General features: G+C 39.4%; 1 protein-coding gene across 2 annotated transcripts in view; it reads right to left on the minus strand.

The window, feature by feature from the left end:
• msh3 (mutS homolog 3 (E. coli)) overlaps positions 1-15,959 on the minus strand; it is a 50,556-nt gene that overhangs the window by 4,526 nt on the left and 30,071 nt on the right. For both annotated transcript variants that reach the window (XM_023264448.3, XM_023264447.3), the window contains exon 21: positions 9,546-9,732. In XM_023264448.3, the coding sequence (XP_023120216.2) occupies positions 9,546-9,732 (187 nt within the window). The remainder of the gene's footprint in view (positions 1-9,545; positions 9,733-15,959) is intronic.

Consider the following 15,959-nt stretch of genomic DNA (forward strand, 5'->3'; position numbering starts at 1 on the left):
GAGTCCAGATGTGCTAAGGTGAGACTTAAGATCTGACACAGGCTTAATTCTGTAATTGCAGCCAAAAGTACATCTACAAAATATTGACTTAAAGTTGAGACTACTCGTGTAATTACTTTTTTTTACTGTTTAGATGACATTGTTTTCACTTTGAGATGAACAAGCTAAACAAACTAAACTAATAACAAGCAGTTGAGGATTGTTGTTAAGGTCAGCAACCTTTGTGGTAAAATGAGGGGAGAAATTCAAACTTTGACCTGCTGGTAGCACCAGAGGAAATGTCACCAAACTCAAGAGGTTACATCGTCTGGTGAACCTGAGAGTGTACAAAATACTACGGCAATCCCACCAACTGAGACAATCAGAGAAAAAAAAGCAGCAGCAAGACAAAAGAAAAAGCAGAGACAACATAATACATATACCAAATGGTAGGTATCATAACAAATGTTGCATTATGTAACACTGTCTGTGTTACCACAACCGAGCAAAAGTGGTAGCTGAAAAACAAAGAACAGAGCATCCACATCGACTGTGCTTTGGTCCAGTGTTATTTAACTGCCTCTGTACCCTGCAGTGTGCTGAACCAACACACAAATACATGCTTTTTGAATATGAGTATAAACACGTGTACACACACCGTTCTGACAAATTTTCCCCCTATTAGTCTATTTACTCCTGCTGTTCTATCTTCGTCCTGAAGATTTCTGCAGTCAATCACTCCAATTCACTGCAAATACAAACTCAGCTTTGCAGGCTCTGGAGAGAGATTGAGCAAAGTGAAGGTGCTTCACCTCATCCTGCTATTCTTTAATCTCTGTCAGGCCTCAGAGCCACCCAAAGGCTACATGATTGAACTGTGGCATTAAGGTTAAGATGTGAAAATTACAAAAAAAAGCGAGTGAGGCGTGGACTCACTCTGCCTGTCGAATGCACGCACAAATATTTTACCTCTTAACGCTGCTCCCTCAAGACAGCTGCTGAAAGCTCTTCACTAAAACAAATGCATTTCCTTTCCCCGCTTACTTTAACAACCCAATCATGTAAATGAAGGAGGGAGTGCAAAGACACAGTGAAAAAAAAAAACTCCTACATGCTATAAACTGTTAGAAAACAATTAAGGCTGGATGAAAAAAGACACAAGTGCTAGTATTGATAATCATTATGATGACTGTAAAGATGACAAATCATGCATGAGCTCTCACAGAGGAGCAGGCCTGAATCTTACATCATCACAACAGACGGGACTCCAGGCTGGTTCCAGGATCGGCCCGGTAACCACTCCGTCTAGCAAAAGGTCACATGTCAGCAGCAATACTTGTGTCTGAATGAGATTTGCTGGGTCACTCCTGCCTGCTCCAGACAGACCTGAACCTGCTGAGATGTATTTACAACACGCTGATGCACACACACACATGTAAAGCGACTATTCCTGTCCAACGACACTGAAAGGTAAGAACAAACTGAGCGTGGCGGTGCAAGGCAGTAGCATGGATAATGATCTGATTAACGTAGGTGCTAATGGCAGCTCATTAGCAGACCACCCGAGGGTGCACTGAAAGCTTTGTTCTGCAGCACAACAATCAGACAAAATGAGTCCTGAAACAATTAGTCAATGAATCGATTAGTCAATGATCAGGCTTAATCAGGAGGAAATTTGAAGATCAAATAATTTTTCAAGTTATCATGTGAAAATCAATTACTTAAGTACTTGTGAAGCTGAATAAACACTTGAAAATCATTCCTTGAGGGTCTAGTAACTGACACAAAGCATTTGTTGTTGTGTTTGACCTTTAGTGGACTAACCAAATTTGAAACTTAATCAATAATAATTACACTTACACAATGCTTTTGAGTACTTGGATGAAGTGGAACATCTTACCACACAGCACTGATGCAATATCACTTTTTAACGTAGTTGCAGTGACCATTTTGCCATACAGTTGAGGAATCAGCCTTGTTTTAGGACTTTTTTTTCATATGCTTGAGCGAAAGATTTAGCAGCTACATGCTCCACTATGTTCACCAGCTAGTTGCAAGTTGTGTCTACTTCTGGTTGTGCAGAGCACAGCTGTTTTATCAGAGCTTTTTGACCACATCTGCCTGCTGCCACTGTGATGGTGACAACACTGAGATTGAGCCAAACCAATACAGTAACAGGCCACAGAGAAATGTACTCATTTCATTTGCCACTTCATTCAACATCTCATTGTTTCACCGCTGTTAATTAAAAAACAATAAAAGGTAGTCGTAGCCCTAGAAAAAACATTTCTGAAGCTCTCGAGGACTGTTGTTAAAAAGCAGTCCTAATTCAGACATCACATTCACATTACCAGTGGATAAGACGAGAGACAAAATAAGTTAAAATGCTATTAATCCCAAAGGAAATTCTTTTGCTAGATGCTCAGAAAACAAGAGAAATACAAGGTCAAATAGAAAATCAATTAGATAGATAGATAGATAGATAGATAGATAGATAGATAGATAGATAGATAGATAGATAGATAGATAGATAGATAGATAGATAGATAGATAGATAGATAGATAGATAGATAGATAGATAGATAGATAGATAGATAGATAGATAGATAGATAGATAGATAGATAGATAGGACAGAAAAAAAAGGATATAGAGAAAACATTTCTTAATCTTACTCAGTTTTGCATCTCTAAATATGCACCATTAATGTAGACTGAAATCTACTGTATTTGCTCAGAATGATCAAACATCAGAAGGAAGAAAAGCCAGGTGTGTTCAGCTCACAGTACGATGGTTCAAGTCTCCCACATACAGCTGATCAGCCGTGTATGATGCTTTCTCTGCAGTGCGTCACCTCTTCTTATCTGATATGTATCCAACTCGGTTTCCAGCTCCAAATTGGTGTCTGTTTTTCTGTCCACCTGTAGAGGCTCACCGCTCCTCACCACCATGGCTGTTTCTGTAACGATATGTTGCTAAAGATGGAAGCGTGTGCACGCTCACGAGTATGCATCCGCTCGGTAATCTCATCCTGATGAAGAGGCCGGAGGTGTCAACCCCACTACTGCTGTCTTTCTGTCTTGTTAGTCTAGTTCTTTCTATCCAATTAGACGCAAATCCCATTCAGACTCGACACCCTTTGTGTTCTCACCTCACCAGGATCAAGGCTCTGGTTGAGGTGATATCTGTGCATGAGGGATGGAGGAGATCTGGTGCAGCACTATGTGAATGTGTATAGTTGACTTTATTCGATACTGTATTGACCTTTCCTTTCAGTCTTTGCTGTGTGCTTATATGGAAATCCCATTGTCAGGTAAGGACAGCAGTAGTAAGAGAAGGAACGGGAGCTGTGTGAAAAACTGTCTCCATTGATGTTGTCAAGTGTTTGAAACGTAATCCTGCTGCAAAGAATGAGCTTACAAGACCCACGTTGCCTGCTCCTCTTTTCTGCTTGAGGCCTGTGCTCAAGGCTATATTGTTTTTGGCTTGTACTCGCATAATGAAGTGGAATTTCTCAGTTGAGCCGCATCATGGGTAAATTCAGTGCCAGGTTTTGACAGGAAGTCATCAGTAGAAGGTTCATCAGTCACTCTGATGAGTTATGTTGGTGATATGTGCCAAAATTTTGAATTGAATTGTCACATATTGTCAAAAAATAGTAAATTAGGTCGAGAAGAAGTGCAGAATGTACTGTGAATATATTGCAAAAAGGAACAAATCCTGAATTCTTAAAAGAGTTTCTTAAGTCATTTATAAATGTAGTCTCATCACATGAAAGTTTGGATACAAGAGCAGCCACTTTATTAGCTTTAAATGTAATATCTCATGCCATCCAGCGGCGCTACCATAAGCTACTACGTTGTCAGTTTTTGTTGCCGATCTCAACAAGGTGATGATTCTACTTTATGTTTATTATCGAGGTTTTAGTGGATCATGGCAGTCCTGCACTGGACTGCATTACATTTAAAAAGGTCCCTAATAGTTTTCCCTCTTCATATGTGTCAGTGTGGGTGGACAAAATATTAGGAATACTCAATTCCCACCTCCCACTATGACCTCAGTGATAAGCAATGTAAAATTATTAACTTTTGACAATATCAATACAAGATGAAAATGCAGAACTTGCATAAATGTGGAATTTAAGGCAACACTGTTGTGTCAGATTGCAATAGTTTTGCCTAATAAAGTGGCTTGTGAGTGTATATAGTGAATCCATACAAGCTTATATTCGTAGGGGCTACATTTATGAATGATAATAAATTCTTACAGACATTTACATTTTGCTTCATTACCCAAAATATGTGCTGATTTTTGAGTTTGATAGGAGAAGAGATGATGAAAAAAATACCTTAAATTTTCAGCGATTTAGCCAGTCAGTATTGGTTTCCGTGGAGGTCTACATCAGTGAAGTTTCAAGTCACATTATTTGCCTAACTTTTCTGATTAAAAGAAATGATTTGCCATATTTGAACCACTGGAAATTTAGTTTGGCTAGTCTTCTTTCTTTAATACAGTTTGTTTTTGAGGTGCAAGAATAAAGGATATAAATATCCTGCAGAGGACAGATGTATGTCGCTCTAAGAGTTTAAACTTTTTCTGCAACTGCGGCCACACAATAGTCATTGTAAGGAGGTGTGAATTTTAAAGTAAGTTTTGAGAACAATTCAAGCAAGCTGTGTCCCTTTCCAGGCTCACATTAAAATAATTTATGATTAAAGTTAAGCAGAGCCTGACACACTTGTACAAACACTAAACAGCGAGGCTAAAATACTATGCTGTTATAATCTATTAACTCTTTAATCTAGTGTTTGATAAAATATCAACTTCTTCTCAAAATGTGAGGATTTTCTGCTTTTACTGCAAAAAACTATTGGAAATGCACAATTTCTCAGCTGCAAACTTAAACTGGACAGAACAAGTAGTTTAAAGACGTCACATTGGACTGTCTATAATCAACATGGCATCAAGTTTCTAATAAAATTCCTCCATCAAACCTGCATCAACTATAGATTTTGAGAAAGTACTGCAGTGAGTGTGTGCTGATAGAAAAACGGCACAGCATCTTATCCATGAGTGCGAGTACAGTGCAGGCACAGAGCAGTGCAAAGCGCTGTGGAGCACATGTGGGTCTTTGTAGGAGCTTTGTGCATGAGCATGAACACATCAGACCATTTACGCCCACGTGGAGTGATAGGCTGCACTGAAAATGTACCCATTAGTGTGCAGCCAAAAGTGAGCTTTTGTGAGTTCTAGTTCTCCTGCGAGTCCAAGTGTAAAGCTGGGCCTGACTTCCCTTCTACTATGGCAGTGCAGCAGTATAATGTTAGCGCCGTCACATGCATGTCTGAGTCGTGCTACAAGTGTGTAGTGCAAAGCTTAGGGTGAAGCTGATGCAGGGCCTGCTGTTAGCATGAATAAAAGTGAGAGTCCAAGTAAGCCTGAGAGGGAATAATGTCTAAAGAAGAGGTACTTCACACCTCACTGCTACACAGGAATTAAACCTCCATGCTAGTCCTGATTTCACCATGAAACCAGCAACTCCTGGCAGCAGCAACGCGTAGTTTCAGAAATCCTCTCTGCTCAGCTTCCTCGTTTCTTTTTTCTCTTTCTGCATCAAGGTTGTCTCTATTATTGAGTGGTGTTATGAAACCCATCTACATTCTTAACTACCTCTCAGGTGAGTGTTGGAGACAGGGGAAGGTGTGTTACTATAACAACCGAGTCAAAGGAGGAGTAGTCTGACTTTTGACATTAAAAGTTGAGTCTGCTGAGGAGGAGGGGGATGTGACAGAGGAGGAGGCGGAGTAGGAGGTAGATAGACTCTGAAACTCTGCCTGCGCTGAGGAGGCCTTTGCTGTAAAGCATAACTTGTTTTGTGCCCTTTTGTTTGCCTTTCCTTTAATAGCAAGGCTTTTCTAGCAAATCAATGCTGTTATACAACAGGTAGTCAGAGAGCTCCCCCCTCCTGCCAACAGCAGCTCCCTGCTGCATTAGCTGCTACTTATATATTTTCATTCTACGTTTTCCAGCAGAATTACATAACCCCAAGATTCTGTCCACAGATTAATGTGGAACTGGCAAAACATGAAAACTGGAAAGAATTTTTCAAAGATAAATGTTTATTGATCTACATTTGAACATGGTTAACTCATCGTAAATTAGAGCTTTTGGACTACGTTCTTGGAAAAGAGAATAAACTAATACCTAAATACCAGCTCCCATTGATTGGATGCAGCTTGTAAGCTTTGATTACCCAGAAGGCAACACAGCAGTACAACTCCAGAAACCCAAAAAAAGGTTTCCATCACTGTGGACTGAAGTGGGAGCTTCACTCTGCGACTGAAAGAGGCACAAATTCAAAGTCTGTGGTTTGTTCAGTCCACTGACCGGCAGCGACACAGCTGTTGTTGTGCTGAACAATTGACCTCAAAACAAAGTGGCTCAAGTGCAAGATCAAATATATGCTTCCTAAGCTCAGTGGGGACCATCGGAGTTGGTAAATCCTTTCTCCTCGGAGAACCGACAGCCTGGGGGGCACTAATACAACACGAACACCAGCCCACTGTTAAGAACACAAAAAAATCTGCAGTGCTCCTGTCAAACTGTTAGTTTTTGTCTTTTTTGTGGGTTTCTTGCAGCCTGCTTATCATTCTAGCAGGCTAAAAATAAGAGCCAACATCAGGAAATTATGCTATTTCAAGCATTAGTGTGTATCACGACAGATCCAATTATTATCCAACTATTTGAGGGCATTAAAAGAAGCCACACACAGCATCTGAAGGTGAAATGGTTATTATGTTTGCAAACAGTGCAACATGAGGATTCATTTGGAGTAAAATTTTTATCTGTCCTTTCATAGCTCTGCTCAGGGGTTGAATACTTGTCTTTTTTTTTTTTTTGCTATTGTACATGCCTCATTATCTTCACCAGTTAGTCTCTGTGCTGTTTGGTGTGTTGCAGGTGGCACGCAATCAGTGTATCAAAGCATACCTGCTAAAAAGAGCTGCCCATTGCTGCTGGTTCAGAGAATGAATTGTTCCAACAAAAAACACAAAGCTAGTATCCAAAATAGTTCCAATAATAGAGTGATATTCCCTGTATGTTTGTTACTACAAGAAATACATTTCACGCTACATAAGCAGTTTGATCCATTGTTGCTACAAAAATATTGATTAGTACCGCTTGATATTAATTAGTTGACTGCCCACGCTTACTTATTACTTCTTTAAAAATGGATAATTTCATATTGTGTCTCATATGGTTTCTTATTCAGATGTTGGATGGTAAAATTAACTGAAAGTCTTCCCTCAAAAGACGTATCATACAGTCAGCAGGTATATAGAGTAAATGTAGCATAAAATGAGGCACAAAAACCTCCCTGAAACTGACAATTTGGCCAAATGAGTTGCAATAAACAAAACCAAACACAGAAGTCACATTTTTCCATATTTAGACCTCCTATTTTCAGTGCATACGTGCTTCCAAACTAACCACCAGCGGACATTTGCCACTCTCAGTGGTTGCCATCTTGACTGCGTAGTTACCATCAGTCAATTCAATCAAAGAATATGAACAGCTTTGTGTCCCAACCAATGACACAACCTAAAGCAAACAGCCAAGTTCAATCTAAATAATGAGTTTTCTGTGCTGACAATATTTATTCAGCTCGTCAACAGAAATTGGTAAATTCAAACAATTTTAAGTACTCTACAAAGAAACAACGATCGATTTGTCAACGTTGGTATTGATAACACAAACACACCCCTCTGTCATGTTGTCTCAGGGCACCATTTATCTGTTCAGCCAAACTGGAGATACACAACACTGTGCAACACCCTGAGGACTCCTGACTGCTAGTTCACATAATCCCAGCAGAAAACACACACACACTCTCTCACACACACAATTGACTACATAAAAGCCTCTGGGTCTGAAAGTCAAGTCCCTGAAACCTGCGTTCTTCCTAATGGCCAGTAGGGGGCAACTTCAATGGTAAAGATGTCTATGAGAAAGTAACTCTAATTCTCACTTGATTTATTAGCTCAGCACACATTTTTCTAATGAGTTCATGGTCTAAATCACTACTTTCAAGTCTTCTTCAATACAGCAGGATGTTCATTTTGTACATTATGGTACAATTTACAGTTCTACAATTTCATTTGGCAAACTCCTTTATCCAAAGCGACACAGATCTGAGAGTAGATACAACACAAGCAAGGATCTAGTCATGGTCCCATTGACAGTACTATAGTTGTGTACATAACTGTAACATTTTTGTAAAATTTTTCTCATAAAGAACATTTTCATTTAAGATTATAGTCGTTGAATTTTTCACCTCATTTGGGAGACTTTACCAAATCTAAGCTCAAAAACATGATGTTTTTATTAAAATCACCTCATTCTACATGCATAATTTTTTTAAATGCCAAAAATAAAGTCTCGCAGTAACCAGATTCTCTTTAGATATTACATATGTTCCTGTACACACGTGTTCCTCTACACAAATGTGAAACTATCAGTGATTCAGCTGCGACCAGCCATCACTTGACAAAAACTTCAGGAACATTTTGGTTGAACTAGGGTGATGTGCAGGCTGCGTTTACACAGAGCAAATAGGAGCGGAATATAAACATAAATTCTAAATATCGGTAGTAAAATGACTATAATAAGCATACTTACTTTTTCTAGTATTGGTAACATACTGGCACTTTAAAAAAAATCTTGTACATGTTGGTTCTTGCTTTTTTTTATTTTTTGTGACATAAATCGTCAAAGAAATTCAACTTTCACTTTTGCTTTTTCAAGATTTATTGCATTTGATCTGTGTCATACTATTATGCACTAAACGCTGAAGCCCAACATATCTGTAGCCACATCTTCTGCCTTTTGTGAACCTTTGTCTCTGAGCTGTTTCTGTACGCACCATTTCACTGACTGCTGACAAGCCAGAGCAGGAAACATGCCATTAAGACAAGCTGACAACACATTTGGATCACATAGTTCCTTGTAAGCACAAAGGTAGATATTGGTCAGGCTGTTGTCAGCCTTGATTATGTGGAAATGTGATGAGGATAAAACTAGGCCTTCTGCAGTACAACATATAACGCACAAACAATTAGAATGAAATCTTTCTCTTTTTTCCTCCACTTTTCCATTACATCCTGCTCTCTTGCAGGATATTAACGTTATAGATCTAGCTTCCCCACAATTCTACTTCGTTTTCAAGAGCTGCTCTGCTGCCGAGGCCCCTCTGGTGACTCGTCTCGCAGCAAAACAAACGATCGTGAAAGTCTGCAGAGCCAACAAGCACATGCAATCACACACAAATAGAGGCCCACACACACACACCTCTTAACCAAAGGCCACTGCCTTGATGATTAAGTGGGCTGGTGTCAAGATTTCCAAGCTGCTTGAGGATATATGGAGATGAATAGATGCATGTTTGACTAAATAATTTCTGTCACCTGCCCCAAGTGTTTTATCAGTGCTTCCCTTCTTCTTATCCCACTCAATATATCTTCAAATCTGTATTTTTTCCGTCCGTTTCCATTCACAAACATGCACTTACATCTCTGATGAAGTATTCCAGCGTAGCATAGGCAATGGCAATCCCATCATGGGTGCTCGTGCCACGTCCCAGTTCATCAAGGATGACCAGTGAGCGTTCTGTCGCATGGGAAATTATCTCCGAGGCCTCTGTCAGCTCCTCCATGAATGTACTACGTCCCTTATAGATGTTGTCTGAAGCTCCCATCCTGAAAACCAGTCAGGCATAGGAAAAAAAGGCACGTCAAATGTTAAAAGTATGAGCGGGAGAGAGTTATGTCCTGATCAGAGATGGTCATTGTGTCAGTTTAGGCCATTAGAGAGCCATATAATATTTCTGTGAGAAACATTTGTGCACACAAGTGATTGTGTAAAAGTGCAATGGACTGATTTCACTGCTTCATCTGACAGCATTAACAACTAAAGTTTACCTAAAGTTGCAACAATTTCAGGAAATATAGTGAATCTGGAGCCATTTATCAATGCTTTGCAATACCAGTTGGATCTATTTTCTTTACTGTCCTACAGGACGGCAATCGTGTGGTGAGTTCACACTCATGAAAGGGATTGGACACAAACAAAAAAAAGCAAGTAGTAAAATCTCTCTAGCATGTTATTTTTTTATGCTCTCTCTACATCTAGACATGCTTATGCTGTTTCCACTGAGGTGCAGGAATGTACATTACAGTGAAAATGATCACATCTAGCAAAAATGTGAAAGGAACAAAAAAATGCCCAAAAACTGCTTGGAATTCAGGGTTTAAGAATAATGGAAAATAAATAAAACACTCTTCGTCTCTCTTATATACATCACAGAACATATCGTAAAAGTTATCAAACCTGGTGACAGAAGTAAAAAATTCTGACATGATAATTTTACTTGTGAGGCGTCTCAAATGCTGCGATTGATATCTATCACTATGATACAGAATAAAACAAACAGTTAAACCCTGATCCCACCAAGAAATACATTATCACAATTTTTTTTTTTTTTTTTTTACCAATTCTTCATCTCTTTTAAAAATCTAGTTTTAAGTTAATTATGATACAGAAAACATACAGTATATAACACTTAAATTCAGTTTTAAAAAAAGCTGTTTACTTTTTCAGAAGCTCAGCAATGCACACAATACATAGCGGCACATTTACATTTGGAAGCAAGTTTTATGCAATCATACTGAATTAACTGTACAAACATGCCATTTTCAAGCAAGCTATGCACTTAAACATATGCCGACGTCATTGAAAAATAGACATTAAATACTAAAAGGGCCATCTATTAAAAAATAACATCAAATAATAAAAACAAATACAACTGGTGAGTTGTAATTTTGACAAGAAAAGAATTTGTTGCAAGAAAATTTGAATTAGTGTTCATTCGACTACAGACTTTCATGTGAAGTCAAAAAATGAAGTCACTCATATAATTAACAAACTGCTGTTGTTCTCGCAGAAATCCCAAAACCACCCACAAACAGGCAAACAAAGAATCTGCCATTTTTCTCACAGTGAACCTGCTCCTACACACTCTTTTTCTAGGAGAAACACTAATGCACCATAAAAAGAGAGTGAGAGTGAAAAGGACGGGTGTGAAGAAAACCCGAGAGAGCCACAGAAAGAGGGTCCTTTTATATATTAAACTGAAAAAAAGAAGGAAGTCAAGCAGCTGTTACAAGATGTGGCTGAAGGTGTGAGGTGCTCAAATGGATTCGTTAATTGCATTTTTATTTGCTCGTATTGTGCCATGTGCATAAGACACTCTGCTCTTTTCTTCAACGTTATGCTCCTTTAACCCTCTGGACCCCAAACAGTTTCTGGATGTTTTTTTATTCCTGTCACATTTCTATCCACTGTGGGCTCATTTTTCACTGTAGTATCAAGTCCTACACCTCTGAGGAAGCAGCACAACTATGGCTGGAAGTAGAGAGAGCTGAAAAAGATCTTCGGCGCAGTATGACATAGTTATAATGTCATGAATCATAAAAAAGAAAAAGCTGAATTTCTTCGATTATTTTTTTTTCTGCAAAAACAGGAAAAAAGCTGGAGTCAACAAGGACAACATATTTCCAAATGCCCTCAGGTGTTACCAATACTTTAAAAAAAAACAGTGGCTCTGCATGTTACAGATATTTTACTACTTATATTTTTTATGTGCTTCCATACTCGTCTCCTCTCTGCTCTGTGTAAACACTGCCTGCGGTTCATCCCAGTTTTAGCCAAAAAAAAGCCTAGAATTTCTGTCAAACGACTGTCGGTCACAGTCGAGTCACTAATGGCTTCTCCACTGCTTTGAGGCACGCAGAATTTTAGTCTTTATACAGAATCTCTTTAGTCTAAACTGTCTATTTTTGGCAATATTTCAAATAAGACATGTAAAATAAAGTGATTTTGATGACATATAACTCTAACATTAGATTTGGTTGTGTCATCTGATGGAACAGCACGAGCACTTACAAGAACTGCTAGAAAGTTTAACAAATCTGCAGCTTGAAGATTTCCTTCCATGACAGATAGTGTAATTTTGGTGATTAAAAATAATAACAATAATAAAAAGACATGCCTTTTCAACCCAGTGGTCTGTTGAGGGTTCAGAGATTTAAAGAAGCCATAATCAGCACTTCAACATTCTTTAAAGCTGTGGCAGGAATTATTTTTCAATCCAAACTAAAAGTATTTTTTGATTTTTCGGGTTAATTGAGTTGACCGTTCAGCTATTTCTACATTTCCTTCAGGTTAGAATGTTTAATTATTATGATTCCTAATTAGTTTTTATTCAGCATAAGGCATTACAGATAGCAGCTTATTAAAGACAATCAACATTCCTCATTCAGCCGGACAGAGAGAAATAAATGCATCAACATTTATCAGTTATATTTTTTTTTCCAGGTGAACAGACAACCTCTTCTGTATGGCCAAAAGTATTTGGGAAACTAATCTTTACACTCAGGTTTCATTTCAAACTTACAGGCATCATGATGATTCATTTCCATTAAAATAACTGAGTCAAAAATGTTGCAAAATGTATTTCTGTTGAACAAATGGTCATTTTCATTGCATTCCAGTTTACTGACAGTCTGTTTTTTTCCCCCATTCACTCACACTGACAGCTCAGAGTCTTCATGCAAGTCTATTGTAGATGGCAAACAGAGTGCTTTGCAATTTTCCCTCTTTTCCACTCATTCACAAGGCAGGGAATCGGAATGGCAACCCTGCAATTAGTGGACAATCTGCTCTACCACCTCTACCTCCTCATTCACAGCCACCCCTAAAAAAGGGACTATAGAGTGTAATAACACCCCATCTAATATCTCTGTGACAGTCACATTAACCATTTTCCACAAACAGAGGAAAACAGGCCACAATATATGGCAATTTTAAGGGTGTTAATAATGTTAATGGTGAGGTGTCAGGCATGCGCACCTTCTCATGAGCAGGCAGCATCCATCAGGCTGAAATGAGATTTACACAATGAGATTTAGTCGAGAGGAACACCAGTCTCACAGAGTGAAGTAAGAAAGGTTGAGGATATAAAATTATCTTGCATGAAGCTCTACACTTTACGCAGATTTACTAGACAGCGTAGAATGCATGAAATCAATGTATTGGCAAACACTTTAAGGTAAATGATAGTTAACGATGTTACAGGAATTTAAGTTCAGTGACAGAAAATCAAAAACAGTGGAATGAGACCACCTCAAGAACACGTCAATAGCGATACAATGACAACGTGTTGAATTCTTCACAAGCCTCAGAGGCTGTTTTTGAGCTCCTGCGATGCTCCCATACAGACCGACAGACAGAGAACTGACTCATCTGATAGAAACTCGACTCCAGCTGGATCACAGATGCCACATCTCTCTGCCAGTCACCGTTTCTCACCTCTAAATCTGTCTCTCTTCCTGTCCTGACTGACCTTCAGCATCGTACCTATGAATGAAACCACCAACCGGAGCCGCTAACACATGAGTTGCCATGGTTACACCACATGCCATATAGGAGAGGAGGTGTGGCAGACATGCTGCTGCATTTAATTAGCTAATTCATAGTGTGCGTCCGAATGCATGCCCGAAACTCAGGGGAAATTATGAGAGATCCATAGTGCTTGGCAGAATGAGATTAAAAAGAACAGTGTTGTTCACACACTCTGTCCACTGATGAGGGGATGTACAGCAGAAACACAGCAACGCTCCACCAGCTGGGTGTCCTGCTGGTCTCACTGAGTCCCGCCTTCCAGCCAAACGCACTGATCCTGAAAATAGAACCCCTTTATTGTATTTTCACATTTCAAGTGTTTATCTGGCAATCACGGATCCTTCTTTGCTTTCAGATTGGTGATTTTATCTTCTTAAATCGCCATATTGCTCTTAATTTGATCAGTGAAACCACTGATGTTATCGTCTCATTTGGTTTTTTGAGCAGGAAACACCGAAGCACAACAACGTAAATGTGCTCTTCAGCGGTCTTCTATTACCAAACTCACAAAGCAGCAAATCAAATTTCAAAGTGACAAACTGATACTGAGGAGAGAAGGAATACATATTAGTTTTGGCCTCAAGAAGCAAAATAAATTGTGATACAATACAGGCTGATATCAGGCTGTCATTTACTGGATTTGATATACACTCAGCAAGTCTTAGTTCTTATTTCTACATGGCAAGACGTAACATTTAGCACTGATGCAAGCTCTGCTATTAGACTTCATTACAACAGAGCTGCCAGTATTTCATAGTGAACCTCACGTCACATTAATTATCCGCTGACAAAAACATAAATAGTGCACAGACCACTGAGTGACAACACTGCCCCAACAACGGCTAGGAACACCACCTCTGCTACATTTTCCATGGTGGATTTCTTTAATTTTTCTAAATGTTGCTGTTCTTTCTATTGTTTTTGATGGGCTTCTATTTTTAATGTAGTTTTAAAGCATGTTTATATGGACCACACGTGTTTTTCCTTAAAGGTTCCATGTAGTAAAAATCCATTTTTATTGTGTCTTGTGGTTGTTAAATACTTGGAGGTGGTAAGTAAAAGCTGATGCATAGACATTTACTTTTACCATTCCCCAACTAGTCGGCCTCCCAGCTTTAAAGGGCAATAACATTTTTTACTGAGCTGCTATGTTTTGCTGAATTCTGCAGTATTTCCACGTAAAATGATCACTCGGAGAGAAAGCTAAAAGCAACAGAAAATCCTGGTCCAGGACACTCATTCATGTCTGTGTTGGCAGCCGTCCTGTTAATCGCAGATGCAGAGAGAGTCTTCTTCCTGAAGGGGCTGGGGATGGCAGCAGCTCAGCTACATTTAAAGCTACAGAAAAAGGTTTTGTAATCATGGTAAAATTAACCATCGTTGCAGTAATTTGAGCTGAAAAATTGAAAGACATGCTAGGCACATGGGAGACTTTCATTCATTTGTTAAAAGGGGGAACATTATAGGAACATTAATGCGTCCTTTGTTTCTCTATGATGTTAGTTGTGAAAGCAGTCAACAAGCCGGAGTACCCGGAGAAAACCCACGCATGCACAGGGAGAACATGCAAACTCCATGCAGAAAGATCCCGGGAAAGCCGGGACGCGAACCAGGGATCTTCTCGCTGCAAGGCGAAAGTGCTAACCACTACACCACTGTGCAGCCCGGGAATTCACATAAAGAACCAAAAACAAAGAATGAAGCTGAGCAGCACATCATTTTATCCAGATAAAAGAAGATTAATGTTAGCACTTTAACACTTGGCCTTTATCAATTATGTTGCCATGTTCTCTTCAGATTCGTCCTACCATTTTGAATCATGGCTTTCTGCAGAGTTCAGTCCTGTTTGATTTAAACCTCCAGGTCTGACTGAACACCAAAGGCCTAACCAGCTCTGTATGCTGCCTACAAGATGGCAGAGGCTCTCTGACACTGCAGCACTATAAAAACTCAAAGGACAGAGTGAGTCGATGTAGGATAAAGCATTTTTCCACATGCTCAACATGTGTACAACACCCACCTCGGTGCTGATGCTACACAGAAAACCTGCCGGCAGCAAAACACTCGCCACTTTTGGTGAGGTGTTGTGAGGATATCAGTCACATTTCTGGACCTCAAGGAAGAAAAAAAAAAGATGCAGAAAAAAAAGCGCTGCATTTTCTGATGGGAGGGGAGCCTGGTAAAGACTTTATCAAAACCCGGTATAATCACTGCTAAGAGTCCATGGTCGATTAAAGGCCCTTTCAAAACACAGTTTTACATTCTGCTTCCTCTCGCTGTTTCCATAACAACCATGAAGGGATGGAAGAATGTGCTCTATAACCTTCAGGACTCAATACCGGCAAGAAAGCACACACAGCAGCTGCACACGTGCACATCAGCATCTGCCAGACACACACAGGCTGCTGGTGGAACGTCTGTAAAACAAACACGGGTAGAACTACGCAAACGGATGGCAAATTTG

The sequence above is a fragment of the Amphiprion ocellaris genome, chromosome 6 (assembly GCF_022539595.1).
Source record: "Amphiprion ocellaris isolate individual 3 ecotype Okinawa chromosome 6, ASM2253959v1, whole genome shotgun sequence".
NCBI lineage: Eukaryota > Metazoa > Chordata > Actinopteri > Pomacentridae > Amphiprion > Amphiprion ocellaris.